This window comes from Amphiura filiformis, unplaced genomic scaffold (assembly GCF_039555335.1).
Source record: "Amphiura filiformis unplaced genomic scaffold, Afil_fr2py scaffold_74, whole genome shotgun sequence".
In the NCBI taxonomy this organism is placed as follows: Eukaryota; Metazoa; Echinodermata; class Ophiuroidea; order Amphilepidida; family Amphiuridae; genus Amphiura; species Amphiura filiformis.
In genome coordinates, this window is record NW_027305538.1 from 315,506 (window position 1) to 340,573 (window position 25,068).

The following is a 25,068-nucleotide window of genomic DNA, read 5'->3' on the forward strand; positions in this document are numbered from 1 at the left end:
TTAGGTTTCAATAACAGGAAACTTTTTTGGGTGAATACACCATGTCCATAAGGCATAGAAATGTTGTTTTTTGCCCCCGAAAGGTATTAGTGACGGTGGCGCCATTATCATCATTATCGGGATTCCTTTTTGTGATGAAGGCACCAGTCGAAATGTCCGTATCCAGAATGTGATGAACATAACTCTGTACTCCCCCGGGGAGATGATGTATTTTGCGACACTCATACCCCCCTGGAATAGTGCATGATGGGAAAGAGGGAAAAAGGTCTATTGCCACTGTCTCTCCTGGTGTGAAGAGGTTAGCTTCACAGATGGTATGGTGGACCTCTGCTTCAAACACCTTGTAGAAACAATCTCTGCATCAAGACTCAAAGTAACACTTACCTTTTCCCCCAGATGCCCCTATTGCCACTGTCTCTCCTGGTGTGAAGAGGTTAGCTTCACAGATGGTATGGTGGACCTCTGCTTCAAACACCTTGTAGAAACAATCTCTGCATCAAGACTCAAAGTAACACTTACCTTTTCCCCCAGATGCCCCTATTGCCACTGTCTCTCCTGGTGTGAAGAGGTTAGCTTCACAGATGGTATGGTGGACCTCTGCTTCAAACACCTTGTAGAAACAATCTCTACATCAAAGACTCAAAGTAACACTTACCTTTGCCCCCAGATGCCCCTATTGCCACTGTCTCTCCTGATGTGAAGAGGTTAGCTTCACAGATGGTATGATGGACCTCTGCTTCAAACACCTTGTAGAAACAATCTCTGCATCAAGACTCAAAGTAACACTTACCTTTGCCCCCAGATGCCCCTATTGCCACTGTCTCTCTTGGTGTGAAGAGGTTAGCTTCACAGATGGTATGGTGGACCTCTGCTTCAAACACCTTGTAGAAACAATCTCTGCATCAAGACTCAAAGTAACACTTACCTTTGCCCCCCGATGCCCCTATTGCCACTGTCTCTCCTGATGTGAAGAGGTTAGCTTCACAGATGGTATGATGGACCTCTGCTTCAAACACCGTGTAGAAACATTCTCTGCACAATGCATCTCCCTGTGGAAATTTTAAAAAAACAGAAAACTATCAACACCCTTGTATTTTAGTATACTTGTTCATATATTTTTTGATATTGGGTACGTTATCCCTCAAGAAATGGTCACAATTCACCAGGCCGGTAGCAAGGACTTTTTTGGGGGGATTCCAAAATGTCAACATATTTTGAAGAAAAAAAACCCAGCTTGCATCTACTCCCCCATAAAAGACTATGATTTGAATGATGTTCACTCAAAAAGTAGCCATATGTGATTTTTTGCCTTATTAGTATTGTCATATGTTCATACAAAGTTGACCATTTGGTGGATAGGGGGAATTGCAACTCCGCAACCCCTTGGCCACGGCCCTCTTTCTCACCAATCAATAATTATTTTCCACCTTACATTTTTATTACAACTTAAAATAAAAGTCTTGATTTTGATGAGGTCAAAATTAGCAAATAAAGCTTGCAAATAAACAAAAATGTACATCAGCAGGTCTGAGGTCCTTAGACACTAAACTTGTGATTGAAGAATTTACAAAAAGCCTCAATTTTAAGTAAAGGTTAAAATTAAATACATCAATTTTTTTTAAATCATTCACTTATTTCTTTATTTTAATTTTTGCTTTTTGGTAAGTGGGTAGGTCAACTGCTATAGTCCATTTAGCTTCCTTAAGACAAGTGTCTGTGTCTGAGCCATAGGCGTAGATCCCGGGGGGATGGGGGGGCGATAAATCCCCCCAATATTTTGTCGGGGATGCTCCATACAATCATCCCCCCAATGTTGAGGCCTGTATGTGGGTTTCTGACCAAATTAACCTTGTATTTGGCCATTTCAGCCCCAAAAGTGCAAATTTATTCACCATTTGCACTGTATTTCATCAATTTAGCTTCAAAATGGCAAAAAAAATTTGCGCGCTTCTTGCGCATTTGTACAGTAAACTTATTCTGTCGCCAAAACGTGCTGGATTTATATATACTTCAAAATATCTTCCAACCCCATCCCCCCCAATGTCAAAAAGAAATCTACACCACTGGTCTGAGCAAAGATATTGAGTATCTTTGGTCTGATACACCTGCATCAAAAGTGGTATAATATCATTTTATTCATATAGGGCACAGTCACTTTGTGGCGCATCACATACTACAGATGCACTGATCGTGATTGGATCATGCACGGATAGTAGCGTCCATCTGTGTATAGGCCCAATTTCATTCTCTTTTTCCACAAAAAATATATTTCATAACAGCTGACACTTTTACTACATGCAACAAATAAATCAAAATAACACTTACTGTCAAACACAATGACTCACAATTATTGCTATGAACATTATACACCATAAACATACTTTTTATGGCCCTTTCATACAAGCATCTAAAAACAATAAAATCATGTTTTAAAATCTATGTACTGACAGATTTATAGTCCCACTTCTACTCAACCACATTAAAGCTTAAATCAACTATAAACACTATTATCCCCACCCCACCAATATGATGAAAAATGAATGATTTTAGCACATGCACATAGGCCTACATTGTTGAATAAACTGTCAAACAAGATATATAGATTTGTGCCAACATTTTAAAAAAGTTTCTCAAGAACAGCTGCCCCATTCATATTTGTGACATGATCAAGGGGAATGAGTCGCAAGTCGACCCTGGTCAAAAATAAGGTTTACATAAGTATATGTTTCTAAAGAGGACAATTACAGCTTTCAGAAACTGAAAACCCCATATTGATAGGAATTTCTGTTGCAAAGTTACGTCAATTTATCAATCGCTGAAAACAACATAAAACAAAAGAATTTTAATACTTTCTTTACCAATATCTCAAAATCAATATTAGCGACAACCGACTCATTTCCCTTGATCGTGTCACATTTATGTTACTGTTAGTACTTCATTCCTCACTATCTATGATTGGAGGCATTCTACTTTCAAATAATTTTGGCCATACAAAAGTCATTTCTGTAACAGCATTTTATCAAATTAAAAGGCGAGCTGTTGTAAACTGTTTATCCGCAACAAAAGCCTGTGTTGTAAAATCCAAAGATTTTACTGCAAATTTTATCAAATTTTACCAAATATTTGAATTTATTAAAAGTGCTTGAGGGCATATATACCAATTAGGCCTCTGATGCTAATTAACTACTACACTTCACCATGTTATACTAAAACAACATGAACATCGTATGGCTAAATCATCAAAATCGCACACACACATTACGTTTTATATCCACGCGCCTCACCGGAAGTGTTTTATCACCGTGTTTTATAACATTAATACTACTTGCTGACTAGCCTGGATTGATATCACAGACGCCTTGATCCCAGGAGCGATATTATGACAATTTGGAAACAATAGCTTACATGATTTAGAGCGCATCTCCCGATTAATAAGTGTTGATAACGTCATGATGGTGGAGTCATTATGTTTTGTGGAAAAATATGTTCATGATTTTTAAACTGAATTTCTGATAACTTATTTGATTGCAGAGTAAAGAAATAACTGAATAAATAAATCAATTAACTGAATAAATATATAAATATCTGAATAAATATAATCTATAAATAAATAAATTAATTTAAAATAAATAAATAAATAAATAAAAAATAAATAAATAAATAAATAAATAAATAAATAAATAAATAAATAAATAAATAAACTTTAAAAAAGAAAGTGAAAGAAAGAATGAAAGAAAGAAAGAAAGAAAGAAAGAAAGAAAGAAAGAAAGAAAGAAAGAAAGAAAGAAAGAAAGAAAGGATGAATGAATGAATGAATGAATGAATGAATGAATGAATGAAAGAAAGAAAGAAAGAAAGAAAGAAAGAAAGAAAGAAAGAAAGAAAGAAAGACAGGAAGAAAGAAAGAAAGAAAGAAAGAAAGACAGGAAGAAAGAAAAACAGGAAGAAAACTATATAATCAAGCCACAGTTGGACTCTTAATAAGATATAAGAATAAGCTTAAAATATGTGAATGTGAAAAATGATATCTCATTGGCCTAAGAGCCCTATATGAAAATATGTGAGCCAGTGCACATAACAACTAAAAGAAACATTTCCAAGACTTGTGAAAATCACATTTTGTTCAATATTTAATAGTTAAAAACCACTGAGAAAGCAAACTGAAACAAAAATCAAAGCATGGAAAAGAAGACACTAATATCAAACAGGGATCCCACCTGCAAATGTGATATCCAATGATTGATTTAATTTCAAAACTTATGTTGGACCAATACTTAATACCTATGATGAAAAAACAATCTGTGACATTGAAGATGGGTGTTGAGTTAAACTTGGTTAAGGGTCAGTATTATAACCACCGAGGCATGACCACCACGCCTCCCTGCTCTATTCCATAGAGGTAACTCTACAATACCACCTATAACAAAGGCTTTGACAAGATGGTAACATCATCAGTATCTTTGGTTGGTTTTCTACCAATGGTGTTGTACTTGCCACAATATGGAAGAAGCATGTGTTCTGGTTTGGGTCTTATGTTAACAAGGCTTGGAACTGCCATTACCAATTTAAAATTTCTTTCCTGGCTCCATCTTTAACTTTTATGGCTAAAATCATGAAAATAGATCAAAATGCATCATTTTTAGACTGGTGAGTAGTACTAACTTTAAAATTATGTGATTTAAAATAGGATTCTTATAAGCCCATTCTGGAAAATGAAAATTCAATTTAAAACTCCTTTTCATAACAGTATCACAAATATTTTTAGCTTCCATTTTCCCCCTGGAACATGAAATAGTGCTCATTTCACTGTATGTTGAGAACGTCTTTGCAAAAATGTGCTAAAAAAGTGTATATCTTCAACATTGTTCAATATGAAAGTTCAAAATTTTCAATTGATGGTCAGCTTTTCCTCCCAGCTACATACACTTTAAGTATATTTAATAAATTTACTTTGAGGACTGTTAAATATCAAAAAAACAAATTTTAATCAAAATTATTTGATATATCATAAGGACATTCCTCGTATTCAGAATGCAATTTGGTGTGTCTGGTGTGCTCTCAGGTCCCACAAAAAATATGGTGCAAACATCATTATCCGAACCCTTTAAGATGCCAAAAAAACCCTGATTTGGACCACATATTGGGCCATACAATTAAAAGGTGAAAGAACATGATTCATGCAGCACCATGAGCCTATTACAAACATGCAACACACAAATGTACCCCGTCCACACACCCCCACCCTAAATCCCCATACATACACACCCCCACACAATATATCCCCACCCACATCTTGAAGACACACACATTAGCCACCCCATATCACCTTAACTCAATCCTACCCACACAACAATCTGCAAACAGAACTTCTTATTTTCTAACCACTTGAAGAAGAATACCATAATTAGTTTACCCAATCTAAACACCAAATATGTTATTTTTTGCCTGGTCCCACCTGTTTCAGCATGTACTGTTTCCTTACAATAACTGTATACAATATGTGCCTGTATGACAACCTTACAGGGAATTTCACAGTAAACTGTTAAGGACCTTAATTTGTATCATTCCTGTAATATACCAGGCAAAATAAGAGGTAAACTTACAAGTCAGCCACAGCTGCCTTAAGTAAAATATCTTATTCTTGTTAGCATAAATGTGCTGCCATTTTGGTGAGTTTCATAATTATATAACATCCCTTCTTCTTCCCTGTAATCAATCCTTTCTCCTCTCATTTCCTATCTCCTTCCTGGCTTCTATTCTTTCCACTCCTCCATTCTCTCTTCTCCCCTCTCCTTTACTTTAAGTTTCCTCTCCTCTCCTTACCTCACCCTCCCCCACCACCCCATTTCTTTTCCAACCTGTTTTCCACAATTAACAGAAATCATAATTTCTCAGGAACAGTAAGAGATAAGGCTGTGACCTATCGGGTAATGACGTATTCGGGTACCCGAGGTAAATTTCGGGCGGGTAACGGGTAATAAAAAAAAAACAAACAAAAAAAATTAATTTTTTTTTAAATTTTTTTTTCAAAGTTTTTTTTTCGGTTTTGTAGTGTTTCTGGACCTAGACCTAAATGCTAGGATCATGGTTGACCTAAAAAAAAAAAAAAAAAAAATTGAATTTTGCACATTGTTTTGTAATTTTAATATGTAAGTTGATACATAGTTTTCATGTCATACTCTATTAATGATATCAAAATGCATTGAATTTGAATTTAAATTTTTTATTTTTTTTTTTTTTTAGGTCAACCATGATCCTAGCATTTAGGTCTAGGTCTAGAGACCCTGCAAAACCGAAAAAAAAACCTTTGAAAACAAAATTTAAATTTTTTTTTTTTTTTTTTTTTTTAATTCGGGTAATCCGTAAATGGAATTTGTATCCGGGTAGGGAAAAAACGGGCGGGTACCCGAATATCCGGGCTTGAGTCACTGCCTTAGTAAGAGATGGCTTCAAAACCCAACCACCTATTGACTACCAGCACCAAGGAAGAAGCAACAGTTCTTTTGTTCTAATAATAGAAACCAGACCCTACACGGGGGGGGGGTATTTGGTATATAAATGACCCTTTTTCTAGGTATGCATAATTTTGGTATATGGATGGGTCATATTGTAATTTTTTCTCAATTTTTTCAGAAAAAAATTGTCAAAATTTGTTAAATTTGGACAAAAATTTTGAGTTTTGGTATAATGATGGGTCCAAATTTCTTGAAAAATTAGTATATTGATAGGTCCATTTGAAATTCTCAGTTACCCAAACCAAACTGGAGTAACCCGCTCCCCTGGCCCAACCTCCAGTTGGCGGACAGCAGGTGAATATGTTTTGAAGCCACCCCTCCGTCAAATTTAATGGATATTTTTAGCAATAACATTCACTGAAAAATAATATTTTTGCTTGAAAGTCACACTTCTGCTTGATGTCTCAAGCAGGTCCTGCTCCCTCAGAAGACATCCTATAATTTTCAGGAAGGTTCTTCAGCAGTCTGGCGATATGGCGCTGTATGGTGTAAACACGGAAGTGGGTTCTCATTGGCTAATTGAGTCACATCATCATCACATTGGCACCTCATTTGCTTCTTTTATGTCATAATCAGGAAGAGTATGGACACCGCTGAAGAAATTTGCTGAATACTATATTGAATTCATACATAAGGCAGCTATTTACTTTCCCTACATTCTCTTCATAAGAATCCCTCCCATTCCTATATATGTAAACTAAACCTTGAATATGGGCATAGTTTGTGTGCTCTTCACAAACCTGCTATTTTTGTCTTTTGAATTGCCCTCCGCAAGATGTTTTCAGACCGTCATTAAGACAAGTTTGTTTCCTTTGGGCTATCACAACTTGCTTACATACTTGTGAGGTATTTTAACACCTTCTGTAAAAACTTTCCCATACACTAAAATCACTGGTATAAACATGTTGTAAGGAAAAATTTTGTACCCATGGATCCCCAATCCAAAATATGGCAAAAAATCTCACATACATCAATTTCAGTGTGTAAATCACATCCAACCAAAGTATATTTGGTTTTTGATGTTTTTTTTTTTTTTTTTTTTGTGCACTATCAGTGATTTGCTGATTCAAAAAATCTTTTAAAAAATCATCAAAAATCGGATTTGTACATTTTTGTAAAGAGTCTTATCTATTCTCAAATTCAGTAGTGACATACGTGCATATTTTGCTGGTTGTAGTATCTAATTGCCAAAAAGCATTACTATCACTACCGAACTTGAAACGAACCAATTAATGTATAGGTGTGCTATATCCTGTAAGTGCAAGTGATAAGACTGAATATTGCGTAATTACGGGTTAAGGGTCCAATTTTATATCAATGTTGGAGGAGTCTGTCCATGTAAAAACACACACAATTTTATAAGCAGCATTTTTACGACTTATCCTTCATTTTCAAGCCATTAAATCAAATGGAACATAAACAGGACAAAAATTCCATGTTGCACCAGGCTTTCCCCCAGCCATCAAGAGAATGGTTATGGTTCTGCAAATGGGGGAAAGTACAGGAAGCTTAAGGTAGGGGGAAATGATGCCCTGGCAGGCACTGCCACTGGTAATTCAAAAGTAACCCAGATGTGTGGCAACCCTCAAAGTAATGTTACTCAGAAAAAAAGTTTCCACACCATCATCAAGAACTTGTCAAGTCATAAGTAAATTTGTTCCCAGTCAACAAAACCTCTTCAGAATCCAATTAACCATACCGCATCTACTGCCTTCTTGAGAGTCGAAAACATGTCAACCATCACGTTGTGTCCTCCTAGCCGAAATTAGCCAAACACTCAACCCCAATTTAGGTGTTTGCAAGCTTGTTTTAATTTCAAAAACTTCTAATAAAATCCAACTAATTTCTATCACTAAACCTCAATTACAGGAGATGTTGATCAACAATGAGGTACATTACACCTACTGGGGTGTGTTTGCACTGTGTATGTTGGGGTGTGTGTGGTTGTGTTTTTTGCTCAAATTTAGGTAATCATGAAGGCATGTTTCGGAATACATTTACATGTATGAGACATTACTGTGTCAATAGTGGTTTTCATTGAAGGTGGGCTTCTTGAAGTTTGACCCACTTTCGCTGACATTTTTTGTCAAGATGCTGTGGTAACATTCATAACAAATACTTGGTATATATACTTTGTCTCACTGGGAGTTGAGAGTGATGTCAGTGCTTTTTAATAGGGATTGTTGTTCAGCATGGGCGTCAATCCTGGGGGACAAGGGGGACGTCCCCCCCTGGCGAAATGACCCATTTTTTGCTCTTTACAGCCACTTTATGACAATTCAAGCCAAATGCCCCCCCCTTTCAAGATGGATTAATGCTAATGCTGTGCAGACATGACAACAAACTGCCCTTGTATGTATATGGTCAGCAGCGCACATTCGATTAGTGCGATTTGATACTGTGACCAGCAAAATATGCACCTACATGTACGTATGTCACTCTAGATGACACAAAGTATAGTAAGGATCTCTCTGCTGGGGCCTGTGAAAAGGCACAGCAGGATTTCATTTAGGGGGTGCTGATTTTGAAAAAGTGGACTTTTTTCCAAGGGGGGGGGGCAATTTTGTGAAAAGTGGACCAAATTTGGACCTTTTTTGTCCAAAAAAGTGTTTAAAAAATGATTTTTTTTGCTCGCTACACTCCCAAATTCTGAAATTTTGGGACTTTTTGTATACTTTGCCAAATTTGCGTCGCACCCCCTGTGTACGGGCCTGCTGCTGGAACAGAAAATGTTTCCCTGAAAAGTTAAATTCCACTTACCTTTTTACAGGGACATAACCAGGGGGCAGTAGACTGCCCCTCAGATTTTTGTTGTTGTTGCTGCAATTGGGATGGAGATAATGAAAATGTAAAATTGGTCCTTTTTAGACATGTTAGATCCTATTTCCCCACCAACCAAGTCAAGGCTAGTTAAATATGCAAAGCTTTTCTTTTATGATCATTGTGATGAAGTTTGAATGAACTTTGAGTATGACAGGGACCAATTTTAAAATGATTTGGGTTTTTAACATTTATTTGCTTACTTATTTAAATTATCCACTGACTTACAAAGTTCCACAAACAAAAACAATTTTCAACATCTTTGTACCATAGTTCCTTAATATAAGTATTCAGCTGTGACAAAAACATAAACAGTTTCATTTCTTCAGTTCATATCTTATTCACCCAATTACATCATACACGGACCATTCAACCTCAAAGACACCAGATATTTATCAATTCAACAAATGCAACATATGTTGTATACATCATATACCATCCACCAAACCATTCTGTTTACCCCCAATATTGACCCCCATATTTACCCCTAGTATTACCACACACCTATGTTGTTGACTCTCACTCGGTACTACACACTACCCAACCACATAGCTACTCCTGGTATGTAACAAGTAAATACTACTAAGAGGGGGTAAAGTGGTTTAACTTAAGATTAGGGCGAGGGGGTAAATTTACTTATCCCCCTCGCAAACAGTAACATTTGGTGTGTTATTGCAACATGTTATAAAAGCACTTGAATGACAAAAGTAGTTATTTGTAAGGCCTTTTTGATTTGTGCCCCAGGTACTTATTGTTAATTATTTTCCATTTGATATTAGTATGGATTTTTGTTGTAAGGTGGAGGCATTTTCCAATAGCCTGTGATTTACAGGGTAACCTAGGCGAAATGTCAACCGTGCTAGCATGGTCAACCATGGTCAACCATGGTCAAAACATGGTTGACCATGGTTAACTATGGTCAGCGATGATCAGCCATGGTGGCTTGACCATGGTCAACCATGGTTGCCATGGTCACCATGGTATACCATGGTCGACCATGCTTTAGCATGGCCGAGCATGGTCAGCCATGGTCTTCACCTCACTTGACCATGGTTGACCATGGTCACTTTTAAGTATACCATGGTCAACCATGCTTTATCATGGGTGAGCATGGTCAGCCATGTTCATCACCTCACTTGACCATGGTTGACCATGGTCACTTCAAGTATACCATGGTCAATCATGCTTTAGCATGGGTGAGCATGGTCAGCCATGGTCATCACCTCACCTGACCATGGTCACTTCAAGTATACCATGGTCAACCATGCTTTAGCATGTGTGAGCATGGTCAGCCATGGTCATCACCTCACCTGACCATGGTTGACCATGGCTACTTCAAGTATACCATGGTCAACCATGCTTTAGCATGGCTGAGCATGGTCAGCCATGGTCATCACCTCACCTGACCATGGTTGACCATGGTCACTTTTAAGTATACCATGGTCGACCATGCTTTAGCATGGCTGAGCATTGTCAGCCATGGTCATCACCTCACCTGACCATGGTTGACTCTGGGTAGTGAATGAGAAAAAGCGCCCTCTGTTGTTATTAATCGTATTTAATGCATATTTACAACATTGTGAATAAATATTTGACACCATAAAATATAAAAACTAGTAATTTGATAAGTTAAAATAAGATTTTTAACAGAATAAATCTAAATAATATGATTATGCAGTTTATTCCGTTAAATATTTACCCCATAATTTTTGACCATGGTTGACCATGGTCACTTTAGATAGACCATGGTTGACCATGGTCTCTGGCCGTGGTGCCATTTTTCAAAAACATGGTTGACCATGGTTGACCATGGTCAAAAACATGGTTGACCATGGTCAAAAACATGGTTGACCATGGTCAAAAACATGGTTGACCATGGTCAAAAACATGGTTGACCATGGTCAAAACCCATGGTCAAAACCCTGGTTGTTGAACTATGGTTGACAATGGTTCAACCATGGTCAAACATGCTAAGTTTTAACCATGGTTGACCATGGTCACTTTAGATAGACCATGGTCAAAAGGTTAGATGGTTGACCATGGTCTCTGGCCGTGGTGCCATTTTTCAAAGCATGGTTGACCATGGTTTGACCATGGTCAAAACCCATGGTTGAACCATGGTTGACCATGGTTAACCATAGTTCAACCATGCCTTTTTCGCATAGGATGTCCAACGGGTTTGTTAACTTATAGCTCTAGGGTGTGGCCCATTAGTAAATTTTCTGCATCTGTGGTTCCATCTTGGATTCAGATGAATTGTTGAGCACTATTGAAAATGAATCTGCAAATGATTGTTCAAATTTAGCCCTTACTTCTTCACCCTATGTCTTTCCTATACCACAACCTACTAAGAAATATTTTTCAATTTTTGTGATCTCATTGTGATACTTCCATAGCAAACAGACGGATCAATGTTTCAAATAGGATAAAACCTGTCTCTGTGTCTGAGAGAGAGACTGAGAGAGAGAGAAAGAAAGGGGTGTGCGGGAGAGGGAGGAGGTGTACAGGAGAGAGAGAGAGACAGAGAGAGTGAAGGTTCTTAGGATAGTATAGGTTTGTTACTAAGGGGCTGTGCAATATTTATGTAAAATTGGGGGGCAAGAATTTTTGGCAAGCCAAAACTGGGGAGGGGGGCAAGCAATTTTGGCCAACCGAGAAGGGGGGGAAAGCAATTTTGGCACACATTCATGGGACGCCTTTTAAATAAAATGCTCTAAAAAGGCTTAGGAAAAGAGTACGGAAACACTTTAATATGCAAATGTTCCTGCTCGCTGCGCTCGCAACATATATCTAGACCATTTAAGGTTTGAAAATTGGGATCCCAAAAATTTGGCATGTGTAAAGGGGGGGAGATTTTTTGGCGGGCTAAGAGGGGGAGCCCGGGGGGGGGAGCAAGCAATTTTTGGCAGGCCGCGAGAGGGGGCATGCGATTTTGGCAGGCCTTTCAAAATTTTACCCCCCGGCTCATAATTATTGCACAGCCCCTTATTACAAGAAAGTGTCTTTTGATCAAACAACTAACCCCTCCCCCAGTTGCTTCCCTGTCACTGAATATCCCACTATTTTGGACCACAAGTTTGTGCAAAATTTCAGATTTCTCCCCTCCCCCTTGGTGCCACAGCTGCTACTAACCATAAAATTCTCTTCCCCACAGTGAATTACAAGAAGGTTTAGCCACTCCACTCCTATCCATAGATGCCACCTTAACTACTAACACTTCTCAATTCTCCAAGGAAAAGCATCCCAAAAAGACACACGCATCAAAGTCATCAAGTCTTCTCCCTACCTGATACCAGCATCGTATCAAGAAGTAATCCTATCCCAGGTAATTACCATATCACGTTTGCCTAATATGAATCGTGTTTGACACTCCTACAACCAACGGTGTGATATCGGTAGCTTTCGCGCTCTTGAACACCGTGCCAAACGGGATTGTGTAGGTCTTGGGTAAACACAGTAAGGTGAAACTGTGAACACCCAAGGGCGATGTTGCAATATTCAACATCTTGACTGCTCTTCATGTAAGATGAGGTAACATAATGATTGCTACAGGTACATGTCTAAAATTCATCAGCAAGAAAGCAAGTTGTTTCTACCATGAATGTCATCAGGATAGCCAAGCTACAACTTGGGCTGCTGAAATTGCCGCAAAAAAAGTGGAAATTGGCATAATTTTTGGGGTTTTGCCTTAAAAGTGGAGAGGGGGGCAAAACATATATCGCCGCCACTGCCTGAGGTTGGATACACATTCAACTTTGATATGTTGATATGATAACGCCATATCATACCTAACAGCACCTAAGACCTACAAAATGTGTGCAATAAGCACAAAAAAACCACAAGTAGACCACAAAACAGTAACTTGTTTTAAACAGGTAAACTGTGAATTGTAGGATAGGCTTTTCAAGGAGAGGGTAGAAGGTAAACCGTGGGCCCTCAGTGTACTAAAAGATCTTGTGAATGGACCCTGGCCTGGGGACCAATAAACCCACTTATTTTGCCCATGTCAGTGGTCTCTATAAAGGGGTTTTCTTTACGATCAAGAATTGGAAAAATGTGTGTATAATGATGGCCGTGAACAGGTGGTGGCTGACATGATCGAGCCGGCAACTTGTGAAAGCGCCCGGCCGTATGGCATTTTCAATATACTTGGTTAGTTTTGTGGGGTTCATTATCGAACCCAACGGTTTTAGCTTGTATTTATATTATTTATCAACATAGGCCTATTTGTTTGTGATATTTCAAGCGTTTTAAAATGTCAAAATAATCCCATTCAATAACACGGTTGACAATGAAAATTTACTGAATTTAGGGAATGCAATGCGGCCACCACCTGGCCGTGAAGAAGCCACATTTTGCCATCAAGAGATATTTTATTGATGTGTGGATAAGGATTTCTGTTTACATAATAATAATGAAGTACATAAAAAATTACTCTGTTGATATTGATCAAGAAAACAAGTCCCGTAATTATCTTTCGAAACATTCTTCTAACAGGTCTGACACCATCTCATACTGTATGCAAGAGAGCGATTTATCCTCCAAATGTTGTCTTCAGCAGCAGCATTCGCAAAGGGGGAGAGGGAGCCATGGCCTACTCACTTTCGTCAGTCAGTCAGGGAAATGAATCCTGTTAGGGGGATATGCACCTACTTTGGGGTAAATTTACATGCCCAACTTTTGTCAGTCAGTCGGGGAAATGCACCCATTCTGTGGAAATAAATGCATCTAGTCAGAGGAAAATCTATGGAGCTAAGGAAAAAACTAGTTAATAATGAAAAATTAAAACTTACGAAAAGAAATCTGACCCCCCCCCCCCCTCCCCTTTTTTAGATTCTTGAGCATCACAGTGAAAGAAATTGGGGTCAATGATGCACCATTTTTATTTGGGCCTGTTTGGAATTTTTTTGAGTATAGTCTGGGGAATCAAGCCCTGTGGCCACCACTCTCAAAAACCTGCACACTCCACTGGTCATCAGTAATTGCTGTAATAATGATGGGATATGCAATAGGAAGTGAAGATCAAATTCTCTCTTTTTTGGGATAAAATTGATCCCTTTTAAATCTTCAAGAATGAATTCTTCCTATTTAATTCCACTGGAGTTACTTAGAAGCAATTCACGGTTAGAGAATATATAGCTATACCTGCTGGCTTTTAATAAATGCAACAAGATTTAAATACTTGAACAAATTTTGAAAGAAGGTGGGTAACAGACCAGCAAGTTTCTCCCAGGCTTAATATCTGGACAAAATTGACAAAATTAGCACTTTGCATTGTCAATTAGTCCTGTTTCAGAACCAACTTAACCAAATTTGAGGCAATTTTCACACATTTTTTACAATTGGTATGCATTTGTCCTGGAAAAATCATCGTGTGAGCAGTTCAGTGGGATGATCTTGAAATTTGTCCGCCTTGTGGAAATTTCACCCAGAACAACGCTACCAACAGCACAGGGTAAGTAAGAACAAGAAATGGCTTTCACTTGGAAATGACATTCAAACAAACCAACCTGTGAGATTCACTCATAGCAAACATTAACAACTCTTATTAACGAATCCGCAATGTAGCATAACGCCGTATCGAATAACTCCTTACGCCTTAGGAAAAAAATGACACAGTAACAAGTTGCGCCCCTAAAATTGATGATTGTTAGTAACACGGCAATGGCAGTATTTGTTAGCTTAAAATCAAGTTTTTAAATTGAACATTGATGGCTTGACACACTTATGTGGGCATTGTTTGAGGAGGGGATCTAGAGGAGTTTGCAAGTTTGAGAGAATTATTACCCCTTATAAGGAGGCAGGTTAACCCTATGCATACTGCTGCCTGCTAAAAACATTTGGAATACAGAAATTTTTCACTTAAAAATCGACAATAATTTTCAAAATATTTATATCATACAGCAAAATATTTTATATATTGTTTCTCTCGATTCTTGAAACATCTTAAATTTCTTCATCATTAAAAATTATTTGGTATGGAAAATTGACACACAGACGCACAAAACCACAAATCAAAATGTCATAATGAGCCAAATTAGTTCACAACTTCCATGCTTATAAATCAGCTAGACTACCACCAAAACATTTTGGTTTTTTTTATTAAATAAGTCAATTTCTAAATCTCTTAAACCAGTTCCTACTCATTTAAATCTGATTACAAGTTAAAAATATTGCTATATAAAACACAATTCTATTTTTTTTAAACAATTTGGTTAAACTTTTCCTGTATCGATTGCCTGCACTACTGTAAAACTCTGTGTGTCTATAGGGTTAAAAAGAAGTTTGAATGCATGCTAAGGCATGATTTCAAGACCTCGGGCTCTGTTATGTTTGAACTTAGTTTTCTTGTTTTGTCCTCATAACACACAGATGGCCCTATATAGAATCAAAACCATTCAAAGATATCAAGTTTACTTCCAATGTACCGAGGTTAACTCATTGATTCAACGCATAAGTATATTTAAAATACAAAAAAATAAAAGACGTTTTTGTTAGAATAGTTGTATATATGCATGTGGTATAACACAGATTTAAGGAACAAAAGCAGCCGTGCTGTTTATAGTTCTGCGGACTGTGTATGATAAATAGACTTAACAAGCTTTTCTAGCTTATTAAAGTTCTATCACGCGTCTATTGTCAAACTTTTTGTGTGACGGTTTGAATTTGGGGGGTTTTCTAATCGAGTAATATGGTTCCCTATTGAACAGTTTACGGTTTATAGCCTATTATTACTACTCAAAATGTATAGGGTATAAAGAAGAAGGGGGAAAGAAGCCTTAGGTCCATTTGTGGTCATTGTAAATTTACTTTTCATTTCTTTTAAACAAACTTGAAATGAGTTTGTGCATATTGCAAAAAGAAGTTTGGTCAAACTTTTTGATAACATTGATGGATGGAGTTTACCTTTCTTCTTTCTGAACTTGAAGTGAGGTCTTTGATGCATGTGTGGAGAAGTCGGTCAATTTTTTGTATATTGGATGAAACTGATGGATGGGATTAAGGTGAATAAAAACAACTCAAGAAAAGGAAAATTATAATCATGATTCAGACTTATATCAAAGCTTTGTTTGAAAGTTTGGTCAAACGTTGCTATATATTACTGAATAGGATTGTCAACAAAGCTTTTGTCAACTAAGTTTGTTTGTTTACATGTAGATTAGAAGAGTTGTGAACATCTTGCATATGAATAATTGTACTCAGGAGTAGGACCCCATTAACACAGAGCCCAAAGTTTTAGTCGACTTTGAACTCGAATTCATTTGTGTGAAACAGGGTCGCCACATTTTTGAACTCGACTTCAGAAGTTGACTTTAAATGACGACCCAGAGCAACATTTGTTGAATTCAAAATTGTCTTCAAACTCGACTTTTGTATTGTAAACAAATTAGACTTCAGTTTGTGGTCATTGTAAATGTACTTTTTAAACAAACTTGAAGTGAGTTTGTGCATATTGCAAAAAAGAGTTTGGTCAAACTTTTTGATAACATTGATGGATGGAGTTTACTTTTCTTCTTTCTGAACTTGTAGTGAGGCCTCTGGTGCATGTGTGGAGAAGTCGGTCAATTTTTGATGATATTGATGGATTAGATTGAGGTGAATAAAAACAAAATCAAGAACAGATTGAATCATTTCAGCTTTATGTCAAGCTTATAATAATATATCATGATTCAGACTTATATCAAGCTTTGCGTACAAGCTGTGTTTGAAAGTTTGGTCAAACTTTTTGATTACTTTGATGGATGGAGTTTACGTTTCTTCTTTCTGAACTTGTGAGGTCTTTACTGCATGTGTGGAGAAGTCGGTCAATTATTTGTATTTTGGATTAAACCACAGACCCCTTTTTCTAGGGTCTGTGGTTAAACTGATGGATTGGATTGAGGTGTATAAAAACAAATCAACAAAAGATTGAATCATCAGATTTATGTCAAGCTTATAAATAATATATCATGATTCAGACTTATATCAAAGCTTCTGCAAGTTCTGCTTGAAGTTTGGTCAAACTATGGAGATAGTCACATACCTTTTGTCAACCAAGTTTGTGAGTAGATTGGTAGATTGTGAACATCCTGCATCATGTTTCACATTATCTCAGTGAAAATTTAACTTTTTGTATAAGTTCCTGTCATTTGATTGTGTTTGTTGTTTCCATTTTTTTTTCAATTTGAAGTAGCCATAATTTAAAATACAAAAATACTCAAACAGAGTAAGTGTTTCCAATTATCATTTGCAATGTACAAATTTACATAAAAATAAGCAGTGAAGCACCATATGGACTCTCATCGTTTCTGCATACAAATTATTTCAGATACTGTTGGAGTGTTCGTGTTTCAATCAAAAGTCACAACTCCCTTATAACAAATTTAATGCACTGAGCAGACATGGCGGGGACTGCAATTTGAATTAGTTTTTAAAAGCAATCATTTCCCTATCTCCAACCATCTTCATCCAGCCTGTCATCTTACACTATCCCTCACTGTAGTCTTCTATTTAAAAACCTTATGGCCCCTCATCCAGCCACCATTAGCCACCACATAAAACCCTTAGGTCTGATTTCTCGAAGTTTGGCTAGTAGGCTTCCTAAACCAGTAGGCCAGCCCTACCAAGGTGGATCAATTTTACTGATTTATCTTTCTATGTGATGTATGATGTGAAGCACTGATATATAGGACTAATTGGGCTTAAGCCAGATGGCTTAGGAAGCCTGACCACTAACCATGCTTCGAGAAACTGGCCCTATGAATCCTCTCCTTCAATCTTACATTGCCCTGCCTAATCACTAAGCTATAAGGTATCCATCCTCTCACTCCCAACCCACCCACATCCAGCTGTGCATCTAACACCATCCTCTTCAATTGAACATCACCACCCTCAACCAGTCAACATGTTACTCTACCTGGCTCCTAACCATCCAGGGGCGGATCCAGGACTATCAAACGGGGGCACAGAGGCTAAAATTGGCTGCAGTTGGCTGATCAAATTATGATCTTCTCCATTTTAGCCTAATTTTTACAGTTTTTTCCTTACTTGCCCACTTTCAAATTGAACCTCATCCAGCCAGCCATCTTTTACTCTTCTCCTCAACATCCTCCCATTAGCATGATTATCACAAATGCCCCCAAGCATCTTCTCTGGCCTCCTCACCCAGCTACTTTTAACCACCTGACCAAACCCTTAGAATCATCTCCTTCACTTTCAGTTTCCATATTAAATCACCCATAAACTATCAATCCTCTCCTATTCCAAACCCACCCTCAACCAGACACCCACCCATCATACTCTACCCCTCACCACCCCTTCCCTTCATCCCCTTGAACTATGAACACCCTTTATAGTTGATTAGTTGCCCTTCACCCAACCACCCTCAGGGGTGTGAGTGACCACAGATAAAAAAATCTGAAAAAATCTGAAAAAGTCTGAAATTTGGCAAGCTCCTATACTTTTGTACAGAGAAAGTGTAGAAAAGAGATAAATATCAAGATCAAAAAATCTGAATTCAGATTTTAATCTGAACTCTCACACCCCTGCACCCTTCATCCCCTTCAATCACCCTTCAACTACCCTTCATCCCCTTCAACTAGCAGAATATCCTTTATAATTGCCCTTCACCCAACCACCCTTAACCACCACCCAAACCCTTGTAATCCTCTCCTTCCATCTTAAGTTTCCATATCCCTACTAATCACCTATAAGCTTATTTACATCCATGCATGCAAGAACAGCTTTCCTCCTTACAGTTAAATGGAGTTTTAATTTCTTCAAAATTTGTCAGTAATTGTTTGCCAAATGCAGCTTAACAGCTGTTATCGCTCCCGCAACAAAGACGGCAGTGTAAGAGGACCCACAGCCATCTTGGTGAAATCTTGGCTGGTTCCTGGTATATCTTGGCTCCAATTAGTAAGTATCGAGATTTCAAAATGTCTTTTTAAAAATGAGGAATGTTAATTCAACGTTTTACTTAACTTTCTGTTCAAAATAGTCAGTGTTATGCCACTACTTGTACTTGTATGCAATGCAAATTCAGCAATAAATAAATTTCAGCTCAATTTATTTTCTTACAAGTTTTTCCATCCACAATGAAGCCTTACAAATTTCATTTTCATTGTAAATGCGACCATAAACAACCAGACACAATTGCCCCCACCCCCTACTTAAAATCAAGTGCACAGATGATCATGAAGCAACCGATACTACCGCCATGAATACCATGCCATTGAGCATACTTCGTTGTATACAAAAACCCTCAACTTTTTTGTGCCAATGAAGAAACTACAATGAGTTACAAGTTGGAGAGTTCTGTTTAGAGCAAGTGAAGAGTTTAGATGCAAAAACAAATCTATTTTCTCAATTTGAGATATTGCCAAATATAACTTGTCAATATTAAAAATATAATATTTGTACTTTTTGTTCATATTTTCACAAATTCTCAAATATTACAAAACAAAATTTGAAAATATTTGCTACTTTTTGTTCATATTTTCACAAATTTATGTTGGAATTTTTAAAGTCGGGTGTCAATTAAAGCCAGCATTAGGCCACATGTTGGTTTGAAAATGGTTTGAAAATGGTGTATGTTGTGTTTTCTATCTGAACTCTTCATGTGTTTTCTGCTGAATTTTATCCTCTCAATATCATCATGAATCTGGGTGGTTTTTTTACATATGTGGTGTGATCAAGCAAAATCAGTCTGAAGTTGGGCATATTCAATTGTCGGTTGTAATCACATTGAGATTTTTTTTTTTTTTGATAAACACGATGTAGATTCTACTCTTACTTTATTTCTCAATCAACTCCCAATCCATCCTTCATGTAATATTTTGTGTAAGAAAGCCTAAGCTAACCCTATCCCTAACTCTAATCCCAATCCCAACTCTAAATTCTTTGTATAATGAAATGAAGGCACAACCCAACTCCCCATATCCAAACTCTCAACTCTCAAACCACCACTCTCCATTACTCTCAACCCATTATCACTCGTGTGTGAAAAGAACATCCATGCCCTCTGGTAGAAGACACCACATACACCCTGGTATTGTGCTCACCACCATCTTACACCCCTGCCTTGAAACATAAACCAAGGTTCCTATTGTCATCTACAGTCTTATTAATGAGGCAGCAATTCTTGGCCCGCACGGGAAGCATGACGTTCCAGCCAGCTAGCAGCCAGGCGGCACATCGCCATATCGCCAAAAAGTTAATTCATCCACCAAATGCTAGTTAACGCCAAGGACCCACTTAAGTGCTTGTTCTTATCATGCTTCTGGATGTGTTAAGTGCCAAAATATTTTCCATCTGAGAAGGTTTTGAGTATCGATGCCGGGGAGAGTTTTCACAACAAAAGCACTTCTTAAGGAGTATGCTTGGTTTATCTTTAAGAAAGTTAGCTAAGGGCTTGTTAATAATGCTACTTGAGTCAAACAGTTTATTGCCGCTGAAGCTGTTTTTTATTGTTTTGATGTATTGACATTTATATACTACACAAGAAGACACATTAAGAGGGTAAACTACTTTATAAGTCTTTTTAAATCACCGACTTGCAAAGTTTTGTTGATCGCTTTTTTTTCATTGTTCAGCGCTATCCATTGCCTATGGTATGTGTGCAGAAGTGGTGTAAAATCTACTAAAAGGCCATGTGCTTGTTTTTAAGTTGTAATTGCATGGTGGATATTGTTAATGTTGTTAACATTGCTAATATGCTGTTATATAAAAATACTAAAGGACTGTGTCAAAATAGTAAATAAACTGTGCTAGTGTACAATGTACTTGCACCCCAGGGGGGGTCACTCCCATTGAGGCCTGTACACCATCCGCGATAATGAAAACGCGTAAAAAGGGTAGTTTTTCGTGGGTAAGCACGATCACGCCAATAATGCGTTTAGGGTGTCAAAACATGAAATATTGGAAAAAGGGTAGCAAAATTGCAATTGCTAATACACGGAAATGAAATTTAGGGTATGAAATTTGATGCAAGGAATAAAATCCTTGTTTAGGGTATTGTTTTAGCCAAGGGTTAAATCCTTGTTTAGGGTGCTTTTCAAAAATTGATTATCGCGGATGGTGTACAGGCCACAATGGGAGTCACCCCCCCACCCCCCCCCCCACCCCCGGGACTTGCACACTACATGTTTACTATCAAAATTTGTGAGAGGCCTCTAAGCCAGGCCAGCTAAATGGATGAAACTCACTGTCTGGCCATCTGTCTTCCAATTCAGAAACAATGTTGCTAAAAAAAACTCATATGTATGGGTGTGCACACAAACCACAACACACCCCCCACACACACACACTCTCCAAATTGAAAGTTGCACATATAATTTAATAAGCTCGTAATCACCGGGAATCCTAAGAACATTATAGACTCATTATCAGGCCTGCCAATTACGAGCTGATCCAACTATATGTACGTCTCATTCCTACAGTATGTAAAGACTGGCAAATGAGGACATAGGATTTTCCAAACCCAGGATTTTTCGGGGATTTTCCAACCTGAAACTTTGAGCCATGACATGTACTAGCTTGAAGTTTTAAAATTCAATCAACTCTAAACCTGACCCTGTGTACTGCATAACAAGTCTTAAATGGTCTCACATGCATTTTTACATGGTTAGCAATATTAAAGCCAGTGGAAGGAACCGGGGAAGGAACACACACATCCACCACATATATTATATGCACCCACATACCACACAATAATGCCAGTACAATCTGCATTCATTAATTCACTTTGTTTAAGTCCCAATCTGTTCTATTACTACCAACATGACACAATGTTCTTTTCAAGACGGCTCACATGAAATTCAAATTATATCATCATTACATAAGTTAAAATGTTTTGACTTTTCACAATAACACAGCAGTAGTATACATTAGCCTGGAGAAACTTGCACATTTCTTTCAAGCGCACTCATCATATTTCAATTGTTATGAAACGAAAATGCGGAGAAAATGAGAATCTAAATGCGATGCCCTAAAACGTTTCCCTGAAGCGTTTTTCACTCCGCGATCTCCATCTGAAGGGAACTCAATCCATACTACGACATCTGTACAGTGAGCACTGAGCATGAATAAACACCATTGATACAGAGAGGTTAACCCTCAGCAGACAGCACACATGCCAAATTTGGAACAAATTATTGCACCAATTTTTCATAAAATTAAGAAAAAAATCCGAAATTCTCACTTTTATGAATATATTTGAAATCTGCATGAAAAATGCATTGGAATAAGTACAAACATGCCTAGTATTGGTTCAGTGGCTTCAAGATAGACTTATGTATCTTTCGAAAATGAATTTTATCCCCTGTGTGCAACCTATTTGCACACAAAGCACTAATATGTTTGCTCAAAACCTAATTCAACTTAACCAAGTGTCCTTTCAATGTCCATTTTCATTCATTCATTCATTCATTCATTTCACCCTGAACCCAACCTAAATCATAATACCACATTTATTTGAAAACCACACATATCGCTTACATGCCCACTCAATACTCCGGTTATTAATAATAAACTCACTCCTCATTGTGTGTTAAATGCGCAAACACTCTTCAAAAATATGACATTCACTTTTGCAGTAACTTTATGAAACCAACTGTTTTTTAACAAGCTCTAACACAATTGTAATCCGCACTCATGTTACACTGGATTCATAGCGAGTCGCTTTGAGTGGAGTTCTGCGACTTAATTCTTAATTGTGGGAGTTTATTTTTTTAACGATCCTTAGCTAAGAATCCACTTAATGCGTCCTTGTCCGAGCCATAGCAACCTCCGCCCAGTGTGCGGTTACCGGCAAGATTCTCTCGGCGAAGGTATGACAGATGTTGCAGTAACGGGCATCGTGTTAACATCTTATCTCCAGTAATCAAGTGTTAAAATGATTGGCTTTCAAGGAAGTTGGATTGCCATATCCAAGAGAATAAAGTTTGGTAGTTGATACCTTTGACACCACTGGCACACTTCAAAGTAGATCCAAAATGCCAACATGTAAAAATTTGTTGGTGTTTTTCAAAGCATTTCACCCCTGGCCAAGATACCTTTAGAGGCCTATTGCACAATTACATCATACCACTGCACTTCACATTATCTCCATAATCATGGTGACCCCAGATGCTCCCATTTACAAACAGACATAGATGTACCCTTATAGGAGCAGCAGTACCCTCACCAGCCTATATCAAAATATCCATCAAAGCCCATCAACACATCAAGAATATAAGGTGGTAAAATACTGAGGTTATTTAACTGATATTTGTTATCAATCAGATGCCTGATGAAGTCCGAAGTTTTCGGACACAACGTAGCAAAGTGAGTTGCAAATTTTAGTTTCACTTTTAGATTTAATTTACAAAATAATGCTTTGAACTACTGGATGAATAATCTACACCAAGATATTCGTTACCATGGTTCTAATCTGCATGATAAATTGAAAATGCAATCATCATGATGACTCCAGCTTGAGTACACATTTTTGTAATCTGGCAACACTGACTTTATCCACTAGTGTAAAAGGCCCTCCTGCCTTTTGGTACCTTTTGGTACTTTTGAAACTGAGCGCGACCAACTGTTGTACACATCATCAATCATTAAATGCCCCAGTAATCAATCCTGTCATCCCATACAATTTGACCACGAATGTTGCAGCAATTTCTAATGACCAGTTAAATACTCATTACCATAAGAAGAAACATCACAATTGGCTTTCTGCCCGACATCAATGACTACCCAGATTTAGCCCTACTCTATTACAAAAAGTTTACATTACTGACAAAAAAAGGAGTTTTATTACTTACAATTGAGGTTTTTCTGACAGTAATAAAAGGTTTTGCTGTTACTTCCTTAATGAAGTTTGTATTGTTGACAAAGAAAAGTGTGAATTACTCAAGAATGACACAATAGACTGCTTACAAAGCTACATTAAGCCCATATGTTAAGTTAACTCAATTCTGTGACTGAAAAGCAACATAGGGGTAAAATGGAGTTCAAATATTGATACCGTTCCACCTGACCCATATATTTACCTGTTACTAGAAAAAACTCAGATGACACAAGAATTTTTCTTTCATACTTGACCATTTTAGCATACAAATTTTGCCAATTGCACATCTGTCTATGTTTAATGTTCTATGAAATTATATTTGACCATTTTTGCTTGGAAATGACAAATTTTGTTTAAAAACTTCCAAGAAAGACAATACATTCACTCCACTTCACAGATTTTACATTTTAACCAACCTCCGTCCTCCCGATATCATAAACAAATGTATGCCACTGCCTTTTCTGTGTGTTAAATTTATTTTATAAATGGTTCAAATGGAAACGAAAAATGGATATGAAAACAGAACATGAAAAATCGGACCACACATTATTTAAGAATACTAAACCTTACAATTGTAAAATAACGACATTTCTCTAAATGTTTTGTTTAAAATTAAAAAATCTAACAACTATAAAAAACAAAAACAAATTTGAAAAACAAATTTGAAAACACATTTGTTCCAAAATGCTTTTAATTGACTCTTTGCATATCATGAACTATACAACACTGATGAACTGTTTTGGTATTAATTGTTATAATATGTTTGTATCATTGTACATGGGTTATTTTTTGCAAAGCGACATGAGCTTCTCTCGACGGATACCGGCGCTTTATTAAGTGTACATTATTATTATTATAATGAATTTTAAACTGGTTGTGAATGCACTTTCATCTCAAATTATCAGTAGTCAAGAAATC

General features: G+C 37.3%; 1 protein-coding gene across 1 annotated transcript in view; it reads right to left on the reverse strand.

The window, feature by feature from the left end:
- Nucleotides 1–25,068, reverse strand: part of LOC140144714 (cytoplasmic tRNA 2-thiolation protein 1-like) — a 153,172-nt gene that overhangs the window by 48,730 nt on the left and 79,374 nt on the right. Inside the window, exon 2 of the mRNA XM_072166524.1 lies at nucleotides 926–1,049. Within this exon, the coding sequence (XP_072022625.1) occupies nucleotides 926–1,049 (124 nt within the window). The remainder of the gene's footprint in view (nucleotides 1–925; nucleotides 1,050–25,068) is intronic.